Genomic DNA, 23,730 nt, shown 5'->3' on the forward strand with positions numbered 1-23,730 from the left:
ATTCTGGTTTAAAGGGGACTCTAAATGGGACCCTGATGTTAGAGGGGTTCTGATAGAAACTCTGATGTAGGAGGAACTCTGATGGGGACCCTGATGTTAGAGGGGCTCTGATGGGGACCCTGATGTTAGAGGGGCTCTGATGGGGACCCTGGTGTTAGAGGGGCTCTGATGGGGACCCTGATGTAAAAGGGGCTCTGATGGGGACCCTGGTGTTAGAGGGGCTCTGATGGGGACCCTGATGTTAGAGGGGCTCTGATGGGGACCCTGATGTTAGAGGGGCTCTGATGGGGACCCTGATGTTAGAGGGGCTCTGATGGGGACCCTGATGTTAGAGGGGCTCTGATGGGGACCCTGATGTAAAAGGGGCTCTGATGGGGACCCTGATGTTAGAGGGGCTCTGATGGGGACCCTGCTGTTAGAGGGGCTCTGATGGGGACCCTGATGTAAAAGGGGCTCTGATTGGGACCCTGGTGTTAGAGGGGCTCTGATGGGGACCCTGATGTTAGAGGGGCTCTGATGGGGACCCTGGTGTTAGAGGGGCTCTGATGGGGACCCTGATGTTAGAGGGGCTCTGATGGGGACCCTGGTGTTAGAAGAGCTCTGATGGGGACCCTGATATTAGAGGGGCTCTGATGGGGACCCTGATGTTAGAGGGGCTCTGATGGGGAACCTGATGTAGGAGGAGCCCTGATGGGGGCTCTGAATGGGACCCTGATGTAGGAGGAGCTCTGATGGGGACCCTGATGTAAGAGGGGCTCTGATGGGGACCCTGAGGGGCTCTGATGGGGACCCTGATGTTAGAGGGGCTCTGATGGGGACCCTGATGTTAGAGGGGCTCTGATGGGGACCCTGATGTTAGAGGGGCTCTGATGGGGACTCTGATGTTAGAGGGGCTCTGATGGGGACTCTGATGTTAGAGGTGCTCTGATGGGGACCCTGATGTAAAAGGGGCTCTGATGGGGACCCTGATGTTAGAGGGGCTCTGATGGGGACCCTGATGTAGGAGGAGCTCTGATGGGGGCTCTGAATGGGACCCTGATGTAGGAGGAGCTCTGATGGGGGCTCTGATGTTAGAGGGGCTCTGATGGGGACCCTGATGTTAGAGGGGCTCTGATGGGGACCCTGATGTTAGAGGGGCTCTGATGGGGACCCTGGTGTAAAATGGGCTCTGATGGGGACCCTGGTGTTAGAGGGGCTCTGATGGGGACCCTGGTGTTAGAGGGGCTCTGTTGGGAACTCTGAAGTAGGAGGAGCTCTGATGGGGGTTCTGATGGGGACCCTGATGTAAAAGGGGCTCTGATGGGGACCCTGGTGTTAGAGGGGCTCTGATGGGGACCCTGATGTTAGAGGGGCTCTGATGGGGACCCTGATGTAGGAGGAGCTCTGATGGGGGCTCTGAATGGGACCCTGATGTAGGAGGAGCTCTGATGGGGGCTCTGATGTTAGAGGGGCTCTGATGGGGACCCTGATGTTAGAGGGGCTCTGATTGGGACCCTGATGTTAGAGGGGCTCTGATGGGGATCCTGGTGTAAAAGGGGCTCTGATGGGGACCCTGGTGTTAGAGGGGCTCTGATGGGGACCCTGGTGTTAGAGGGGCTCTGTTGGGAACTCTGATGTAGGAGGAGCTCTGATGGGGGTTCTGATGGGGACCCTGATGTTAGAGGGGCTCTGATGGGGACCCTGATGTTAGAGGGGCTCTGATGGGGACCCTGATGTAAAAGGGGCTCTGATGGGGACCCTGGTGTTAGAGGGGCTCTGATGGGGACCCTGATGTTAGAGGGGCTCTGATGGGGACCCTGATGTAGGAGGAGCTCTGATGGGGGCTCTGAATGGGACCCTGATGTAGGAGGAGCTCTGATGGGGGCTCTGATGTTAGAGGGGCTCTGATGGGGACCCTGATGTTAGAGGGGCTCTGATTGGGACCCTGATGTAAAAGGGGCTCTGATGGGGACCCTGGTGTTAGAGGGGCTCTGATGGGGACCCTGGTGTTAGAGGGGCTCTGTTGGGAACTCTGATGTAGGAGGAGCTCTGATGGGGGTTCTGATGGGGACCCTGATGTTAGAGGGGCTCTGATGGGGACCCTGATGTTAGAGGGGCTCTGATGGGGACCCTGATGTTAGAGGGGCTCTGATTGGGACCCTGATGTAAAAGGGGCTCTGATGGGGACCCTGATGTTAGAGGGGCTCTAATGGGGACCCTGATGTTAGAGGGGCTCTGATGGGGACTCTGATGTTAGAGGGGCTCTGATGGGGACCATGATGTAAAAGGGGCTCTGATGGGGACCCTGGTGTTAGAGGGGCTCTGATGGGGACCCTGATGTTAGAGGGGCTCTGATGGGGACCCTGATGTAGGAGGAGCTCTGATGGGGGCTCTGATGTTACAGGGGCTCTGATGGCGACCCTGGTGTAAAAGGGGCTCTGATGGGGACCCTGGTGTAAAAGGGGCTCTGATGAGGACCCTGGTGTTAGAGGGGGCTCTGTTGGGAACTCTGATGTAGGAGGAGCTCTGATGGGGGTTCTGATGGGGACCCTGATGTTAGAGGGGCTCTGATGGGGACCCTGATGTTAGAGGGGCTCTGATGGGGACCCTGATGTTAGAGGGGCTCTGATTGGGACCCTGATGTAAAAGGGGCTCTGATGGGGACCCTGATGTTAGAGGGGCTCTAATGGGGACCCTGATGTTAGAGGGGCTCTGATGGGGACTCTGATGTTAGAGGGGCTCTGATGGGGACCATGATGTAAAAGGGGCTCTGATGGGGACCCTGGTGTTAGAGGGGCTCTGATGGGGACCCTGATGTTAGAGGGGCTCTGATGGGGACCCTGATGTAGGAGGAGCTCTGATGGGGGCTCTGATGTTACAGGGGCTCTGATGGCGACCCTGGTGTAAAAGGGGCTCTGATGGGGACCCTGGTGTAAAAGGGGCTCTGATGAGGACCCTGGTGTTAGAGGGGGCTCTGTTGGGAACTCTGATGTAGGAGGAGCTCTGATGGGGGTTCTGATGGGGACCCTGATGTTAGAGGAGCTCTGGTGTGGAGGGGACTCTGATGGCTATCCTGAAGTAAGGGGGCCTTGATGGGGACACTAGTGTAAGGGGGAACGCTGATAGGATCTCTTACTAACATTCCTTCTCATTTGTATTGAATCATATTATGTGGATTACCAAAAAAATCCAAGTAAAACCTATTCATAAAGAATGGACAATACAGACAATTGATTGGTGTATCGTTGTGCTGCAGGTGAGATATCACAGGAGCATGCGCAGTACCTGAGGTTCCCATTAAAGGTTATTTTCCATTTCTGAAGTGGCTCCTCATATCCGATGCAGAATCCAGAGGTTCTCCAGGCCGTGTCAGAATCATCATCCACAATGGTGTCGGGGTGCTCGGTGTGCTGAATAACAAAGTCACATGGATGAACACAAGAACCACGTCCCAAACACAGGAACCCCTGAGACCTGATCTGATAGGAACTGAGGCCAAAATTCCTCACAGAGCTTAGTCAATCTATCACAACAGAGAAACAAGTCCATCCTTGCCCTAAAACCAGTAAGAGGACATTCTGGACCTCTACTGTATGTATCCTCAACTATATACAGTATTTATTATATGTGCGAGAAACCCTTAAAACTTGACCCCTTTAGGAACACATACAACCCTATCTTGAAGTAACAGAAATTTTCTACAAATTTCACTAATTCCTGCAAAAGATGATTTCATGCTGCTCTTACAGCAAAAAAACCCTTTCCATGGGGAAAGGGTTATTTACTGTAAGAGCAGTGTTGAATAGTCACAAGGTGCCCCCCATCAACATGCTAATGACATTTTTAAATAAAACCTTTGTTTGTGAGCAGGAGAACGCTACGGGACATAGGGCCAGATTCACGTAGCCCGGGCGCAACTTAACTTTTCCGATTTAAGTTACACCGCCGCAAATTTTCTGCCTAAGTGCCCGATCCACAAAGCACTTACCTGGAAATTTGCAGCGGTGTAACTTAAATCCGTCCGGCGCAAGGCTGGCCCAATCGAATGGGGCGAGTCCCATTTAAATTAGGCGCGCTCCCGCGCCGGACGTACTGCGCATGCTCCGTCGGGTAAATTACCCGACGTGCATTGCGCTAATTGACGTCGCACCGAGGTCATTTGCTTAGACGTTAACGTAAATGGCGTCCAGCGCCATTCACGGACGTCTTACGCAAACGACGTTGATGTTTAAATTTCGACGCGGGAACGACGGCCATACTTACCATGGCTTAAGACAACTAGGGCTCAGCCCTAGTTTTACGCGGCGTAACTCGACGGAAACGACGTAGAGTTAGATCGACGGGCCGTTCGGGGATCGCCGTAAGTATTCATTTGCATATTCTACGCCGGCCGCAATGGCCTCGCCACCTAGCGGCCGGCCTAGAATTGCATCCTTAAGATCCGACAGTGTAATTCAATTACACCTGTTGGATCTTCTGCCTATCTATGCGTAACATAGTTAGAAACAGAGATACGACGGCGCATCAGTAGATACGCTGTCGTATCTAGTTTGTGAATCTGGCCCATAGTGCTTTGGAGAGAGATAAGAAAACACCGCACATATATGTGCCCAGCTCAAAATTTCATAAATCGAGTTTACATCCACTTTAAAGGGAAACAGTCTGAGAAACATTGCGGTTTCCCAGCTGGTTTTCTATTGCACATGTGCGAGTCACGCTGCGCCTTCCTCTTGGGAGGAGTTATGCAAATATCAAATGCCTTGATGGGTGGATGTCAGTCATCATGCAGACCACCCTATGTAATGTCCTAATTTTTCTTATCTTTTTTTGTCTTTTTGCACTTACTTGAAAATCGCCAACGCCATCCACTCTCAAAAAAAGCCAAGCTTCGCACTTTTTGTTCTGCCTCCGAGCGATGCGGCATATTAGGAAGCTCTTGTCCACTTTAGATACCGCCATGAAGTACACAGAATCGATAAACTGTAACAAGAAAGAGATGGTGAGGCCACCACAACAACACTCATTGCCTTTACACAACAAGTTTTAAAGGGATGATTTGCCCAAAAATAATAATTCAGATATGGGTATATATGGCTCGTGCGCTGTATCGCCCCCCGGCTTTCATTGGCTGGGATTCCTGGCTTTGTCCTGGAAGTCTCACTTTGCATTATGTGCAATGTACCACAAACTATGAGGTCTATTTGTAAAAAGAATTGTTAGATGAATATACAGTATCATGCATTTACCCAGCCATGACAAATTCTAACCATATTCAGCTTATAAATTCCTATAATCCTCAGCTCCATCTAGTGGCCATAATGTGGTATTTGTTCTGACTGAGGTAGTACAGAAAAAACACTGCATTACGGCCACTAGATGGAGCTGACAATTGAAGGAAATAAATAAATAGACAGGGCCGTTTGAAGGAATTTGGGGGCCCCAAGCAAGAAGCGGGGGATGGGGTGTTGCTGAGTTTCAAGTTGAGAGAAGCGGTAGGGGGGGTGGAGATGCAGCTGCCGCCGAAAACTGAGTACTTCTTCTGTCATTGCAAGTCGATAAGTGCGGGGGGTGCAGTTTTATTAAAAAGGTATCTTTGGAACCTTTTTTCTTTATCAATTTAAATTTCGTTCATAAGTGCTTCCTCTGATAAGTGGGGGGGTTGTGCTGCTGCTGTCGCCGAACGTCGGGTAGTACTTCTGATAAGCGTGGAGGGGGGATCTTGATGACCCGCCTCCCTGCCGCATACTACGCGGCAGGAGATTCAGTTTGCTGTTCCCGGCCGGACTTAAAGGAAGTGAACACTAAGGCCGCGTACACACCATCGGTCCAAACCGATGGAAACGGACTGAAATTCAGTTTCATCGGTCCAAATCGACCGTGTGTACGCCCCATCGGTCTGTTGTCAGCTGTCTAATGACGGCTGGGAACACAGCGATTGGCCTCCCGAAAGCTATTTATCCACTACCGTTCATAATCAGCACTGGGTAAATAAAGGACCACCGATCTGCCATTGAAAAACATACTGTGGTATGCAGGGGCTAAAGCGTATCTAAAGCACACACTTTTTTTTTTTTATCATATTAGATCTTGCAAAAATGGGTTAAAACCCCTATTGAAAGTTTTTGTTTTTTCCTTCTGTTTCTGTTCTGGTGACAACTCAATGTTTGCATTTTCCATCGCTTCCTGTCAAGCAAGAAGATCACCGATCAGGGTGCTGTGATGGGACCCTGATACCATGTGATTGCTGTGATTGGACCCAGTGATCACATGATACCAGGACCAATCACAGTGACCCTGTATCATGTGATAGCTGTGCTCAATCACACAGCTGCATGCCCTTATCCAAGCATGCAGCCCAGCTGGCTAGGAAAGGGGAGGGGAAACAAGCGAGCACCCCTCCTCCTGTACCATACCAGGCCACATGCCATCAACACGAGGGGTGCTTTTGGGTAAGGGGGGTTTATTTCACTGAAAAAAGAAAAGAGGATTGCTCAGAGCTGGATTAACTCTTTGTGTTAATAATGTAATAATTTCAGGTTTACATCCACTTTAACACTTGAGTGGCAACTTGGAGTCTTCTGGGGCTACCGACATCAAATCCAAGATGGCGCCACCCAGCTGGCATCTCAGGGCTTTTTGATGTCCACACACAAGTGCAATTTTTTTTACAGGTAAATATTGTGTATAAAATACATTAAACGCTCATATAACTTTATGGGAAAATCGTTGCTGACATGAACGGTCTGGCGACAGGTTCACGTTAAATAAAAACTTACATGCGTCGTCTCTGCGTTTGGCACTATCTTTCTCTGATCGTCTTCGGTCAGCGGCGCAGGCTTTTCCCCAGGTGACTTCCTCAATCCAAGGGACTGAAGGACAGAGCCTAACTGGACCAGCAGCCAGAAAATATTTTTCTTCAGATGATACCATCTCCCTGGAACCGGATACATCCCATTATTATTAGTGGGATTATTATTTCCACTCAAAAGCCATTTAGCCAAAAAGGCAGCGAGGGCGGCCACACCCACTGCGACGAACGCGGACATTTTCCCGTGTAAAGCTCAGAGGGACTTCTCTCTGGTCAGTCCTTGCTGGGTGTAAGCTTTTCTCTTCTAAAAAATGGATTATATACTGGGCAGAAGGCAGAGATTGGCTCTATGTCCTGCCAATAAGAAGGAGCCAAGGTTTCGCAACAACTTGGACGCGAATGGAGACATTGTATCACCGATTACTCTGAAAAAACTTCAAAAGAAATGCTTCTCTTCCATGAAATATCATTGGCATCTGCAGTAAAAGGAGACGGATGTTAGTTTGAGGAATAAATAAGAATCGCTGCTCATTGACCAACCGGTGATGACTGATGTGGCTCATTCCGTCTCTGCAAAAAGGAAACAGAATATCCATAGAGGAAGTATGAGAATGTTCGGTATTTCACTGAAACAACATAGATATATATACAGAGGCCCAGATCCACAGAAATATTACGCCGGCGTATCTATTGATACGCCGCGTAATTTCAAAGCTCCCGCGTCGCTAGCTGGCGTTTCCGTCGAATTCCGCGTCGAGTATGCAAATTAGCTAGATACGGCGATCCGCGAACGTACGTCCGGCCGGCGCATTTTTTTACGTCGTTTCCGTAAGGCTTTTTTCGGCGTATAGTTACCCCCTGCTATATGAGGCGTACTCAATGTTAAGTATGGCCGTCGTTCCCACGTCGAATTTTTAATTTTTTTACGTCGTTTGCGTAAGTCGTTCGCGAATAGGGATTCGCGTAGAATGACAACATCATCGTAAACATTGGCTTGTTCCTGGGGTTTTTTTGAGCATGCGCACTGGGATACCCCCACGGACGGCGCATGCGCCGTTAAAAAAAAACGTCGTTTACGTCGGGTCACGACGTATTAACATAAAACACGCCCCCATCACATCGATTTGAATTGCGCGCCCTTACGCCGCCTCAGTTATACTACGCCGCCGTAACTTACGGCGCAAATTCTTTGAGGATAAGGAATATACGCTGTAAGTTACTCTGATACACTACGCCGGCCGCAACAATGCGCCACGCTACGAAGGATCTGGCCCAGAATATACTGTACACCAGTCTCTGCCGTCAAAGGAGCTTACACTTAAAGAGGAGGTCCGCCTATAGATAAAAATATACTAGAAGCGAGCAGCTACAAATACTACAAATACTGCAGCTGCTGACTTTTAATATAGGGACACTTATCTGTCCAGGGTGCCCGTGATGTCGGAAACCGAAGCCGATCAGTTGCTCGGCTCTCGGCTGCCCCACCGCCGCCATCATCGGTGAGGGAATCAGGAAGTGATTTCTGGTTCCCTACTGCGCATGCGTGACTCGCGCTGCAAGTCCTCACTCGTCACTGCTGTCTTCTTGGACCTGTGCATTTCCCAGAAGACAGCGGGGGAGGACAGTGTAGGCGCAAGAATTGGCGTACGTCACCGCGGTGATCTATGCCAGGAAGTGGGAGCAAATACCTGCATTACACAGTTATCTGCTCCCCCCCCCCCCCCCCCCGAAAGGTGCCAAATGTGACACTGGAGGATTAACCACTTCAATACCGGGCACTTACGCACCTTCCTGCCCAGGCCAATTTTCAGCTTTCAGCGCTGTCGCAATTTGAACACAATTCGCAACACTGTACCCAAAATGAAATTTTTATTATTTTGTTCACAGAAATAGAGATTTCTTTTGGTGGTATTTGATCACCCTCGCAATTTTTTTTTTTTTGTGCAACAACTAAAAAAAGACCGAACATTTTGAAAAAAATTAAGTTTTTCTTTTTTTCTGTTAATTTTTTTTGTTAATAAGCAAGTTTACTTCTTCAATTACGGGCAGTGATATGGCTGCACTGATAAGGCGGCACTAATGGGCACCGATGAGGTGGCACTGATGAGGTGGCACGGAAGATGGGCACTCATAGGCGGCACTGATAGGCACTCATAGGCGGCACTGATGGGTACTTATGGGTGGTACTGATGGGAACTTATGGGTGGCACTAATAGGTGGCACAGATGGGCACTGAGAGGTGGCACTGATGGACACTGAGGGGTGGCACTGATTATACTGATGGTGGCAATGCTGGATATCACTTTTTTACATGTTGTGCCCATGTTGCTAGTCAGTGCCCATTTGTGGTAAAATGCTTGCACCAGCCCTGCATATACCCCCTACGCCCTGCGCATAGCTTGTCCCCCTTACACATATTTTTCTTACCTGTATCTCTTGGGGAAATGTTCTTCTCTGTGGCTCTTGTGGCTTTACCATGGGGGTCCTAAATCTTCATACTTCAGCAGAGGCCAGGAGTTAGGAAAGGGGATGATACTGTGAGGTGTTTGTAGGTGTGGACATGGGAGCAGAGAACTCCCTTGTCATTGCCGATACCTTTCATACTGCCCCCTTTTCATCAGTCTCTGTATGAAAAACACCAAACAGCAAAGCCCTTCTCATTGCAGATCCTACCCAGCCCCAGCGGTGAACAGTAAATCGAATAGTCTTTGCTGTGTGCTGATCCTCAAGCTGCTGTCCAGGAAGAGTCCACCCGACATTCACAATACTACACAATACTACACAATACTACACAATACTACATGTATCCTGAACGCCTTCCTGTGCTCACTCCATAGTGTACAGCGGATGGGCTCCATGTTGCAGCATAAATGAACTTTTAACATTTTTTACTTATTGTTACACATAGAAGCAGGGGCGGACTGACAACTCATGGGGCCCCCGGGCAATAGAAGATTATGGGGCCCCCGGACTTATAGATGGCCACCAAGCCAGGAGGCATTACAGAGGCGGGGCAGCTAAAATCCCAGGATTTTCACATCAAAAGCATGTCGGTTTTGGACATATTAGCGACAGATGTAAAAAAACACAGATTTTAATGAGCCTGGCGACCCTGATGGGGCCCCCTAGTGGCATGGGGCCCTCGGGCAGTGCCCGAGTGCCTCAATGGTCAGTCTGCCCCTGCATAGAAGCAAACCCTCTGATCAGGATTCCATCAGCCAATCAGGATCCATTCACAGCTATCTATTGAGCTAAGTTCCAAAACGCTCAGCATCTGAAATCCCACAGTTATCAATTGTGGTTGTTCACACCTGAGCGCAGTGTCTGCACGGAAAAATATATGTGAGCTTCAAGCTGTTTGGCCCCAAAAGATTTCAGTGGGAGTGCATGAAAACCGTGTGAAAAAAAAATGCATTGATCGCATTCCCTAGTAACTAGCTTTCCATTGCCTAAAAAGGATTTCAGCCCCGGAGGATTTGGCTGCCAAAAGACCAGGCCACTTTTTGTGACGCTTTAACTTACAATTGTGCGGTCGTGCGACGTGGCTCCCAATCAAAATTGACGTCCTTTTATTTCCCACAAATAGAGCTTTCTTTTGGTGGTATTTGATCAGCTCTGTGGTTTTAATTTTTTTGCGCTATAAACAAAAAAAAAGCAATATTTTTTACTTTTTGCTATAATAAAAATCCCCCAAAAATATATAGAAATTATTTTTTCCCTCAGTTTAGACCGATATGTATTCTTCTACATATTTTTGGTAAAAAAAAATCGCAATAAGCGTATATTAATTGGTTTGCGCAAACGTTATAACGTCTACAAAATAGGGGATAGATTTATGCCATTTGTATTCATAATTTTTCTTTTTTATTAGTAATGGCGGCGATCAGCGATTTTTATCGCGACTGCGACATTATGGCGGACACATAGCATTTTTATTAATATTTTTTTTATTTTTTACTAGTAATGGCGGCGATCAGCGATTTTTATCGCGACTGCGACACTAGGAGATTTTTAAGTACCGAAGTTTGGCGCCATTCCATGAGTGTGCTCAATTTTAAAGTGTGACATGTTGGGTATCTATTTACTCGGCGTAACATCATCTTTCACATTTTAGAAAAAAAATATGGGCTAACTTTACTGTTTTGTTATTTTTGAATTCATGAAACAGTTTTTTTTTTTTTCAAAAAAGGGCATTTAAAAAATGATTGCGCAAATACCATACGAGATAAAAAGTTGCAATGACCGCCACTTTATTCCCTAGGGTGTCTGCTAAAAAAATATATATAATGTTTGGGGGTTCTGAGTAATTTTCTAGCAAAAAAAAATATGATTTTTACATGTAGGAGAGAAGTGCCAGACAAGGCCCGGTATTGAATTGGTTAATAAATGATTGATTTATTCTACGATCATCTCCTCCGATCAGATAAATCAATCTATAGTCAACAACCCATTCAATTCATATGCTGCTCATGGGAAAGTGGATTTTGATGTATATTTAAAAAGTTATTGTAACACAATCGTGAGTCATTGATCACATTTCTATTTCCACCATGTAACTCTCGTAATTTCATTGATCAAAATACAATAGTATCCATGAAAAAAGTATCTTGGTGCTACCAATCGATGCAAAATAATCAATAATTTTCCTCTCTGGCCGGTAGACTCAGTTTGATCGAATCCAATCAAAATTGAGTCTTATGCCGCGTACACACCATCACTTTATGTGATGAAAAAAAATGACGTTTTTAAAAACGTCACTTTAATTGACCGTGTGTGGGGGAAAACGTCGTTTTATGTCTTCTAAAAAACGACCAAAAAAAATTGAAGCATGCTTCAATTTTATGTGTCGTTTTTCAAAACGTCAACTTTTACTTCACAGAAATTGACCGTGTGTAGCAAAAAAGTTGTTTAAAACGACGTTTTTTCACCTGTGCATGCCTAGAAGCTACTTATGAAGTGAGCTTCAATGGAAAAAGTGGTGAGAACGTAACCTCGCTTTGCTAGAACATTGTGAGAAAAACGATGGTGTGTAGGCAACTTCGTCTTTGAAAATTGAAGTTTCAAAAACGTCATTTTTTGCTTCACAGAAAATTTCGTTTTTTTTCATCACATAAAGTGATGGTGTGTACGGGGCATAACTGATTGGAAGGGAAGTTATTGCTATTTATTTATTTATTTTTTTCAGATTCAATCATTTTGATCAAGTTGCAGATTGATTGGATAAAAAAGGCTCAAAAAAGCTTATATGGCCACCATTAGACAGATGGCTTTTTAGTCGATCACCTGTACCTGGCAGTTGTAGCTGCAGTCAGATGTCGGTCTGTTGGCTGCACGGCTCTCCTAGTTCATAGAATCCTCTGGAGGTGGATATCATTGGACTTTGGAACAACAGTAGCCGCAGCCGCAGCTCCCCCTCCCTTCCTCTAATATTTAAAGTGGTTGCAAATAGACATGAGCTCCGACGTGTTCGCATACTCCACGTGCAGAGCCCGCCAGGAAGTCGCCACGGCGCTGCGCTAATCACAGGCAGGGAGACATTGTCCCGATGCGTGGCTGCAGAGATCGGGAAATGTCTCCCTGCCTGTGATAAGCGCAGCGCCGTGCCGACTTCCTGGCGGGCTCTGCACGTGGAGTCTTAAAGGGGTTGTAAAGGTAAATGTTTTTTCACCTTAATGCATCCTATGCTGGCACTGCTGTCAATCACAGCGGACGACGCGGCGCGCCGGGGAGCTGGGCCGAGTGATACAGTCGTGGGGTAATGCCTGCCGCTGTATCACGGGAGCTCGCTCGCATGAAGGTGGAAAGCTTTTGCGAGGAAAAGCCGAGACAGCCGTCGAGGGGCCCCAGATGACAGGATTAGGGGACACTCTGTGCAAAACGAGCTGCACAGTGGAGGTAAGTATAACATGTTTGTTATTTAAAGGCTTTGATATTTTATAATTTGGGATTATATTACTATTATTAATATTATTATTCAGGATTTATATAGCGCCAACAGTTTGCGCATTGCTTTACAACGCGAGGGCAAACAGTACAGTTATAATACAATTCAATGCAGGTGGAATCAGAGGGCCCGGCTCATTAGAGATTATAATCTTCAATTTCTAGTTACTCTATTATCCCAAAGATTCCTAATTCAGAGTTCATACAAATCTGCCCTCAACCAACATGGCAGCCACACAGTACTCTGTGACGAAAGCCTGTGAACCAACATAGCGTCCATACAGTACCCTTCAACTGAAACCTGCCCTCAACCAACATGGCCGCCACACAGTACTCTGTGACGAAAGCCTGTGAACCAACATAGCGTCCATACAGTACCCTTCAACTGAAGTCTGCCCTCAACCAACATGGCCGCCACACAGTACTCTGTGACTAAAGCCTGTGAACCAACATAGCGCCCATACAGTATCCTTCAACTGAAGTCTGCCCTCAACCAACATGGCAGCCGCACAGTACTGTATGACGAAACCTGTGAACCAACATAGCGTCCAGACAGTACCTTCCTCAACTGAAACCTGCCCTCAACCAACATGGCCGCCGAACAGCGCCCGTGTACGGAAGTCCACCAATAACCAACATGGCCGCATATACGCTCGTTGAGTGATGCGCATGCGAGGAGAGATCACGTCCGAACTCTGCCGAGAGGCGCCGCCTGCGCCTCCGGAAAGAGCCGATCCCAGCCGCGACCCCGGAAGTGGCGACCACAGCCAGTCGGTGGGTCTGTGTGGCCGGCGGAGGCCGAGGGGACAATGGAGGAGAGCGGCAGCTAGGTGAGGGCGGGACACGGGGAGCGGGCTGGAGGCTGAGGGGCCCTGTGGGTGCAGCTCCGGGACCCAGAGGCAGCACAGTGCCGTGTATGTGCCCGGCAGGAGCGCTGATACAATGTATATACAATGTATCACTGAGAGGATGTCATGTATCAGTGTGGAGGAAGGGGGGGGTCACGTGACCCCAGACATCTGTCACTCTCTTATCACTGGAGGGGGGTGTACTGATATGTATAAAATATATATATATATATATATATATATATATATATATATATATCTATCCTACCATCAATCAATCATTGGGGGTGTACAGATATTATATAGAGTCTATAACCGATCAATCACTGGGAAGTGTACATAGATATTATATCATATAGGAGAAGTCATTAGGAGGGTGTATATAGATAATATATATAACTGATCAATCACTGGAGGTGTACAGATTCTATGTAGAGTAGATCACTGGCGGTGTACAGATTCTATATGTAGAGGAGATCACTGGCGGTGTACAGATTCTATGTAAAGTAGATCACTGGAGGTGTAGAGATTCTATATAGAGTAGATCACTGGCGGTGTACAGATTCTATGTAGAGTAGATCACTGGAGGTGTAGAGATTCTATATAGAGTAGATCACTGGCGGTGTACAGATTCTATGTAAAGTAGATCACTGGAGGTGTAGAGATTCTATATAGAGTAGATCACTGGCGGTGTACAGATCCTATGTAGAGTAGATCACTGGCGGTGTACAGATTCTATGTAGAGTAGATCACTGGAGGTGTACAGATTCTATATGTAGAGTAGATCACTGGCGGTGTACAGATTCTATATGTAGAGTAGATCACTGGCGGTGTACAGATTCTATATGTAGAGTAGATCACTGGCGGTGTAGAGATTCTATGTAGAGTAGATCACTGGCGGTGTAGAGATTCTATGTAGAGTAGATCACTGGCGGTGTAGAGATTCTATGTCGAGTAGATCACTGGCGGTGTAGAGATTATATATGTCGAGTAGATCACTGGCGGTGTAGAGGTTCTATGTAGAGTAGATCACTGGCGGTGTAGAGATTCTATGTCGAGTAGATCACTGGGGGTGTAGAGATTATATATGTAGGGTAGATCACTGGCGGTGTAGAGATTCTATGTAGAGTAGATCACTGGCGGTGTACAGATTCTGTGTAGAGTAGATCACTGGCGGTGTACAGATTCTGTGTAGAGTAGATCACTGGCGGTGTACAGATTATATGTAGAGTAGATCACTGGCAGTGTACAGATTATATATGTAGAGGAGATCACTGGCGGTGTAGAGATTCTATGTAGAGTAGATCACTGGCGGTGTAGAGATTCTATGTAGAGTAGATCACTGGCGGTATAGAGATTCTATGTAGAGTAGATCACTGGCGGTGTAGAGGTTCTATGTCGAGTAGATCACTGGCGGTATAGAGATTATATATGTAGGGTAGATCACTGGGGGTGTAAAGATGATATATTAGGGGTGCGCATCTTCACTGGTCTCGTGATTCAAATTGATTACGCTTATCCTGTCAACGATTCGATTTGATTCGATATCGCGAGTAACGCCCGTGGTTTTTTTAATCCAAAAATTCAAGCCGTCAGAAGAACTCTATTATTTGAATTTGCTTTTAGTGTAATTTCCTGTTTGGGGTTTGGGGAGGGCGATTCTCATCGCCATCCCAAAAGTGGGCTACATGTTCTTCACATTCAGTTCATTCCAGAGAACAAAGGGGGCAGAGTAGAGTGATCTATAATCTGTTCCATCTAGAGGAAAAAACAGAAAGGCTTCTTTGCTGTAAGAGCCGTGGAAATGTGGAATAGACGGACTCTCTAACAAACTAGTTCTGGGCTGCTCAGTAGATTGTTTTAACAAAGACCTGAAATGCATTCCTGCCCTAAATGCACAAAATATAAGTTGGGGGGGGGGGGGGGGGGATCAGGCAGAAGGGTGGTGGTGGGGTGTATTATATAGTATCTATCTATCACTGATTGAGGGTGTACATATATATTATATAGTATCTATCACTGATCAATCAATGGGGGGGGGGGGGTGCAGATATATTGAATCAATCACAAATTATGTACATATATACATATTATTATATAGAGTCTATCACTGATCCATCATTGGGGGGGATTTATATATTATATAGAATATATTAGTAATCAATCACTGGGTGTTGGTATTTATTATCGTATAGAATAGATCGCTGATCAATCCCCAGGTGCTGTAGAGCTGTGTTCTATGAGGCTCCATTCACACCTTGGCGACAAAACGCCTGACGCTCGATACGCTGGACGGGCGAATTTCCATTGCTGTCTATGAGATGGTTCACATCGAACGCCGAAACGTCGTACGCCTGCCGCCTGAAAACAAGTCCCGGACCCTTTTTTTTCAGGCGACATTGGCGTTCGGCCATAGACAGCAATGTTAATTCTTTGTAAAAAAAAAAAGTAAACGAAATCGCTGCAAAATACGGGTGTAAATGCAGCCTAAAACTTGGGAGTTCTGTAGATCAGCATCATTATGAAGGATCCATGGCAGATCATTGTGTTGTCTGTGATCCTATTATAAGGGATCTCCTGTATAGCACTGTGTGTTCTATTACGACATCCTATAGAAGATTTCTCCTGTGGATCCCGGTGTTCTGCCCTCCAGGAGATACATTGTATGTAGAAGTTCTTCCATCCCATCCTCTCCTGAGACGGGTTCATTCATTATCCTATAGAATCTTCAGGATGAATCCCGCGGCTCCTCTACCCTCCCCTCCTCTGTTCTCTATCATTCTCTGCATTTCTATTATTATATCAAATCTTCCTGAGATCTGATTGGAGAGACCACTCTGTGTCTGCGCTGTATAGAAACTGCCACTGACCAATCACTGTGCATGGTATAGTCATGCGATATTGATGTATATTTAATGGCATACTGCTGTGAATGGCGCGCTAGGTGTGTGTGTGAGAGATGATTCCTATACAATATTTATATTGTGGATAATTAGGAGTTGCAGTAGGAAGTAGTACTGTGCAGAGTCCATACATACAGAATAAGAACAGATACTGAGACTTACACCCGGCATACAGGACAAGAGAAGTAGTACTGTGCAGAGTCCATACATACAGAATAAGAACAGATACCGAGAATTACACCCGGCATACAGGAAAGAGAAGTAGTACTGTGCAGAGTCCATACATACAGAATAAGAACAGATACTGAGAATTACACCCAGCATACAGGAAAGAGAAGTAGTACTGTGCAGAGTCCATACATACAGAATAAGAACAGATACTGAGAATTACACCCAGCATACAGGACAAGAGAAGTGGTACTGTGCAGAGTCCATACATACAGAATAAGAACATATACTGAGAATTACACCCGGCATACAGGAAAGAGAAGTAGTACTGTGCAGAGTCCATACATACTGAATAAGGACAGATACTGAGAATTAAACTGTTTGTCAGTGTAAATGAGCATGCCTGGAAAGGCTCTGAGTCAAGTGGCTCCATAAACCCGCCCTCCTCCCCCTTCCGGACTCACGACTGCAGAAGGCCCATGTGCGGCCTCCCCGGCCTTTCCGCAAGGACGAGACCCCGACACTGCCGTCTCTTCGGCCGCCAAAACGGCGCAACATCATGGTGTGCCGCTCACGACGCGTGTGCGCGCATGCGCGGCAGGCCATCAGCGCCGGGAAGGATTGTGGGATGCTGCTGGCAGGTGAGAGCCCCCTCTGGCTGTTTCCTTTGGAGCGTTCTCATTGGATGGACTGATCGTGTGTACGCGGCATAACAGGTGTGCCTTTTGGAAAATCTGTGTAATTAAAATATGTTGCAAAGCCAGATATGACCTTGTAGAGGTAGCAATGACATCACTGTGCTAAACGGAGCAGTGGGAGGGATCAGCAGACTCCACCCACTACAGAAAACTACAGGAGGGGGCGGAGACAAGACCAGTCACACTGCACAAGGAGAGAGGGTAGCAGTGAGCGGTCTTTATCACAGGAAGTCTCACACTGGATTGCTGCACAGATCTGGAAGAAATACACAAAGCCCCCCGAGATTCAGGAAGATCGCACATGATGAATGGATTTAGACAATATTTGCTGATCCCGGAGTTCTGCCTGAACTTGGGCACATTGAGGGACGGCCCCCGCTGCGTCTTTTTGTCCTTGAAATCCTACACTGTACTTGCTTTCGATAAGAGCGTCTCGGGCCAGACAGGAGGGCGCAGCGGAGCTTCTTATCAATACTCGCATTACACCGTTCAAAGTTTTGCTGTGTAAAGATTATTCCTGAGCTGCATTCATCTAAACATTAACTATAGAATTGGCCACATTGTGCAGCTTGTTGGTTACACTGTAATCACCGATACATTGTATCCCAATCACAGCAGAGGGTGGGGGAGGGCTGACATTAGTAATAGAAAATATTGGAAGTTTGTTCTAGAGCTCAACTTCAACCAACTCTTTATTAACCCCTTAACCTCCACAAGATATTAACCCCCTTCATGACCAGGACATTTTTGGTGCTATTTTACTGGAAATTGCTCGGTCATGCAACACCGTAACCAAATGACATTTATTGCATTTATTTTCACACAAATAGAGCTTTGTTTTGGTGGTATTTTAAAGAGGAGCTCCACCCCAAAGGGTAAGTTCCACCTGTCTGCCCCCTCCCCTACATTATTTTTGGGGGGAGCGGGTAGCTGGTTTCAACACGTACCCACTTTCACTTCCGGCTCAGTTCGCCGTGGCAATTCTGAGCCAGCAGTCCGACCCCCTTCCTTCCCCTGCAGCTGACACAGTCGCAAAGCGCAGCACACTTTGCGCATGCGCAGTAGGGAATCGGCTGTGACACCGCAAGGCTTCACTGCCAGTTTCCGTTACGCAAGATGGCAGCACCAGCACCATAGCTGATTGAAAAATCGGCTTGTGTGAGGACACCTCTGTATTTCTGGACAGGTAAGTGCCCTAATATTAGCCCTAGTATTTGTGGCTTTAAGGTTTTTGGAAGGAGCCTGGAGCTTCTCTTTAATCACCACTGTTTTTTTTTTTTTTTTTTTTTTTTTTTTTTTTTGGGCTATAAACAAAAAATTTGTAAAACAAAATGTTCTTAGACCCGGTTCACACTGGGGTGACTCGTCCGGTGGCTCAGCCGCCTGACGAGTCGCATCCCATTCAATGCAATGGAACCGTTCTAATAGGAGCGACGCAAGTCGCTCTGACTTAGAAAAAGGTTCTTGCACGACTTCGGGGGCGGCTCGGGGCGACCTGCATTGACTTCTATACAGAAGTCGTTTTGCAGGTCGCCTCTGAAGTCGTCCTCCGTGAGGGAACCAGGAAGTGAAGCGCTCCGGCTTCACTGCCTGGTTCCCTGCGGCGCATGCGCGAGTCGCGCTACGCCTGCCGATTGGCTCCCGCTGTGTACTGGGAGCCAAGTGTTCCCAGAACACAATGGGGGGAGGGGGAAGGGAGGTGACGTCTTGCCCGCACTTTACCCGAGAGTGTGTGGCCGGAAGTGGGTGCAAATACCTGTCTTTAAACGGGTATCTGCACCCCCCTCCCCCTGAAAGATGTAAAATGTGACACCGGAGGGGGGGAGGGTTCCGATCAGCGGGAGTTCCACTTTAGGGTGGAGCTCCGCTTTAAGTTCTATTATTTTTGTCACAATTTTGGGAAAATTAAGAAATAAAACATTTACATTTTTACATACTGTCACCAGTGTAGTACAGCAGATGATTCATCGTATGGTGTGGCAGTATGTTCAATTTTTTTTTTTTTTTTTAACATAGTTTACCTTTATAAAAAAATGACAAATGTAAGTTTTTTATATATATATATATATATATATATATATATATATATATATATATATATATATATATATATATATATATATATATATATATATATATATATATATATATATATAATTTCAGGAACCTGTAAAGTATTGCACTTGCGATCAGCAGATTGTGGGTGCAGTCTCAGGCTTCTGCAGGCTGTCAGCATATTTCTCTTCTCGTCTCTCGTGCAGGCAGTTACTGAATGATAGGAAGCATCAATGAACTGCCAGTGCCCTGTTCATTGAAAACTACAGGCAGTCGGCCACAATGACTGAAAGTAGTTGTAGTTTCCCCATTCACAGAACTCTGTGAATGAATGATGCAGCTGGGTGGATGGAGCCCAGTTCCCTTTTATTCCGTCGTACGATAGTTTTAATAAAGTGATCAGCTCTTGAAACCTCTCGTTTGTACGGGGCTGGGTCACTAAAATGTTACACCCTGAATATGAATGCAACTTGTTAGGAAAGGTAAACTTATCCTTTACATTTTTTATTAAAATCTTTAAAAAAAAATTTAATCCTACTTTACTAAAATATATATACTTTCATCAGAATAGTTCAGTGACACCGGATTCGTTTGAACTGTCATGAATGGGTAATATTTGTGCTTGCTGTTGACATGCTGTGATTGGCTACTGCTAATTACATGGTGCCATGTGATTGCTGTGGGCCAATCGCAGCATCACTACAGTAAGCACAGCTATTATGAGTGAACCTCATTCATAATACATGTGTATACATTGTGGTCACGTGATACCCCGGCCGCTCAAACCGGCTGAAACCCTAATGCACTGTATCCGGCGCACACATCAATTATGGTTGTGGCAGGCCCTAGGGGGTGTGCCAGTGCACATGTGCGAAGGGGCGTATGTTTACAGTGCTAAGCCTGGCAGTGCCGCCCATCCACAGTAAAAGTACTAAAGTGGTTAAAGTGGACATCTCAGTAAAACCTCAGAAATGTATACAAACTTGGAAGAAGTCACAATATACAGCTTCACCCATAAGGAGAAGCTCCGCTTGTTCGCACCCTCCCCCCACCTCCACATTTAGCACTTTTTGGGGCGGAGTGGGTACCTGGTATTTATTTTACGAGCATTTCCGGACCCTCCTCCTTTCTCCCAGTGGCCATATTGTAACTATGTAACCAGTCACAAAGCAGAAGGCCGCAGCAGGGGCTGATCTCTGTTAGGCTCCATTCACACCTAAGCGTAGCGCAGTGACGGTGGATGCACCGCATTTTAAAATAAATACATTTTGTGTTGCATTTTTGACGCAGCACCATTCATTTGTCTCTGTTAAGACTTCTTCTAGACAATTTCATAAATTAGATTATGCAGTTGATGAACAATGTTTTCAAAGGGAGAGGTCCTCCATTCATTACCATACATCCTGTTATCGGAGATATAATTAGTCTATATCAAGTTTCTTGTATCTCTAATTTTATGTCAATGAATTCATCAAGAACACTGACAGCAATTTAGTCCCATAAAATGTGTGATGTCACCATATAGGGATTTGTGTGCTACATTCTAATTTACATTTGTGGGATGGGTGGGGAATAGGTCTGGCCATATACTGATTGGCCCGGTTCGGCAGGGGGCCGCTGACCTTCCATCAATGTGTGGGCTCCTCCTGATTTGTTCTTTTGAAGTGACATGTTGCAAAGTTTTTCAATGATTAGTGACTTCAGCCAATCAGCTGCAGCCGCTGATCAGTGTATATATTTCCTTATCCAGTTAGTGCGAGAGTTGGCAACAGGCTGAGCATGATCTATGCTGATTGCAGCCATGTGATTGGTACATTAGAACCCCCCATGCCAGCCACCAGCTCCCAACCTTGCCCACCTAGCCTTCATATCAGAGCCGGGAAAAGCCCTGGGCTTCTTGACTCTGGTGTCCTGATAAAGCCGAGGAGAGACCTGGGATGACCTCTCCTCTGCTGGTCACAATTGTATCTGAGGTCTGGTGAGTAAATTTTCCATGGGAGGGCAACAGTACTGGGAGCGAGTTTAACTTTGGAGATGTTTATGCTGGAAAGGGGGATTTTTGACTGTAGTGGGGGAGATGTGTGTTTGCTACTCCTGTCCTCTGCACTGTGTTACATACTACAAACCTTTTCACTGTGTATTACGTTACCCCAACCTCTGCATTACTTTATCCTGACCCCTGCACTGTGTGCTACTTATTATTGTCTGCTTTACTTACTGATTCTTGCACTCTGTTACTTTTGACATCTGAAATCTGCATTATACACTACTAGGCCCTGTAGTCTGTGTTGCCTACTCTTGACCCCTACACTCTACTTTACTTACTCATGCCCCCTGCGCCTTGCCCCCTGCCTTGCTAGGCTATATAAAAAATAAAAAGTGCATTGCACCCTTTTGATTTTATCCAGGTTGTTGGGTAGATTCTACCTCTCCCCCAGGGTTACCTAATCCTGGGTTAACTACGGCCCGCGGGGCGGAGCGCTAGCTAACAGGGCAGCAGAGCTGGGATTATCCTGTGAGCGTTGGCCGCGCATCCCCCGCGATCGCTCCGCGATCGCCGCTAATTGAGGCCGCGGCTTTGCGGCCTATGCTTCGAGTTTCATGGAACCACCGTCAGCTGTGCGGGGTCGGGGATGATATAAAAAAAGAGCGCAGATGGGCTGCGGGCGCTCCGCCTCCGGCTGCCTCTCGCCCCGGGGGATTGGAGAATTCCTCTCAGAGGGCGGTGCCACCTACGTCACTGCCACAGGGAGACACAGGAAAGGAGCTGGCCGGAGGCTGCAGATAACACAGCGGTCACGTGATCACACAGCGCGCGAACAGCAGGATATGGTAATAGAGGCCAAAAAGACTAATTTAAAAACCATATTTTAAGACCACAATTTATATCCACTTTTATATATGTGCCCATTATATCGTTTTTCAAATGTACTTGGGGGGCAGTGGCGGCTGGTGCTCAAATTTTTTTTGGGGGGGGGGGGCGCAAACACAAAAAAAAAACGCAGCCTCACTGTGCCCATCAAATGCAGCCATCGTGCCCATCAATTGTCACCACTGTGCCATGCCATCAAAAGCAATCACTGTGCCATCAATTGTCACCACTGCGCCATGCCAAATGCAGCCACTGTGCCATCAATTGTCACCACTGTGCCATGCCATCAAATGCAGCCACTGTGCTATCAATTGTCACCACTGTGCCATGCCATCAAATGCAGCCACTGTGCCATCAATTGTCACCACTGTGCCATGCCATCAAATGCAGCCACTGTGCTATCAATTGTCACCACTGTGCCATGCCATCAAATGCAGCCACTGTGCCATCAATTGTCACCACTGTGCCATGCCATCAAACGCAGCCACTATTCTGCGAATTGCAGCAACAAAGCTAACTCCTGACTTTGATGCCTTAACAAAAAAGGGAAAGCCAACGACACTGTTCCCACTAAAATTGAAGGTACTATTTTATGAAAGAAATACATTGCATATTTTGTAAAATAACTATTTTTATGCTTTTCTACCTTAAATTAATCTAAACATTTAATGTTACAAATTTTAAATTTTATTTATATTAATTCACACATACAACACCGTCTATCTACTCTTGGTCCGGCCCCCGGGTCCAATATATGAACCCATTGCGGCCCTCGAGTCGAAAAGTTTGCCCACCCCTGACATAGACCAACTCCCTACAAATTGTTGCATGCGGTACTTGGTGGCTGCTGCTTAGCAGAGAGCAATGGGGAATGATTACAGTGCAACAGTGGGAGAACGTCTTTGTAATAAATATAAAAACTCGAGGGATAGTCTGCTTTCCATACGCGGCTGATTCTGTGCTAAGAGCCAAAAAGCCATTTCTGTACACAGCACACGTCTTCTTTCCTGTAATGGAAAACATGTGTGCACACAAATCGGAGCAACCCCCCGATTTCTTCTTCTCCTTTTTTTTTTTTCTTTAGGGATTTTATAATATTCCTGTGTATTATTTATTTAACCACTTAAGGACCGGACCAATATGCTGCTAAATGACCCAAGGGGTTTTTACAATTCGGCACTGCGTCGCTTTAACAGACAATTGCGCGGTCGTGCGACGTGGCTCCCAAACAAAATTGGCGTCCTTTTTTCCCCACAAATAGAGCTTTCTTTTGGTGGTATTTGATCACCTCTGCGGTTTTTATTTTTTTCGCTATAAACAGAAATAGAGCGACAATTTTGAAAAAAATGCAATATTTTTTACTTTTTGCTATAATAAATATCCCCCAAAAACATATATATATAAAAAAAAAAATGTTTTCCTCAGTTTAGGCCGATACGTATTCTTCTACATATTT

General features: G+C 46.4%; 2 protein-coding genes across 4 annotated transcripts in view; one reads left to right on the forward strand and one right to left on the reverse strand.

Moving 5' to 3' along the window:
• Nucleotides 1-12,163, reverse strand: part of LOC120917848 — a 28,448-nt gene extending 16,285 nt beyond the window's left edge. Inside the window, exons 1-4 of one of the 2 annotated variants that reach the window (XM_040329414.1) lie at nt 12,077-12,163; nt 6,756-7,263; nt 4,825-4,959; nt 3,265-3,389 (exon numbers count right to left, since the gene is read on the reverse strand). In XM_040329414.1, coding sequence (XP_040185348.1) covers nt 3,265-3,389; nt 4,825-4,959; nt 6,756-7,025 — 530 coding nt within the window. In that variant the 5' untranslated portion in view covers nt 7,026-7,263; nt 12,077-12,163. The remainder of the gene's footprint in view (nt 1-3,264; nt 3,390-4,824; nt 4,960-6,755; nt 7,264-12,076) is intronic. The other variant, XM_040329415.1, reaches the window with a different exon arrangement.
• Nucleotides 12,164-13,400: 1,237 nt separating this feature from the next.
• Nucleotides 13,401-23,730, forward strand: part of ZDHHC7 (zinc finger DHHC-type palmitoyltransferase 7) — a 31,670-nt gene continuing 21,340 nt past the window's right edge. For both annotated transcript variants that reach the window (XM_040329417.1, XM_040329416.1), the window contains exon 1: nt 13,401-13,560. The gene's annotated coding sequence lies outside the window, so the exon portion shown is untranslated. The remainder of the gene's footprint in view (nt 13,561-23,730) is intronic.

This window comes from Rana temporaria, chromosome 11 (assembly GCF_905171775.1).
Source record: "Rana temporaria chromosome 11, aRanTem1.1, whole genome shotgun sequence".
Lineage (NCBI taxonomy): Eukaryota > Metazoa > Chordata > Amphibia > Anura > Ranidae > Rana > Rana temporaria.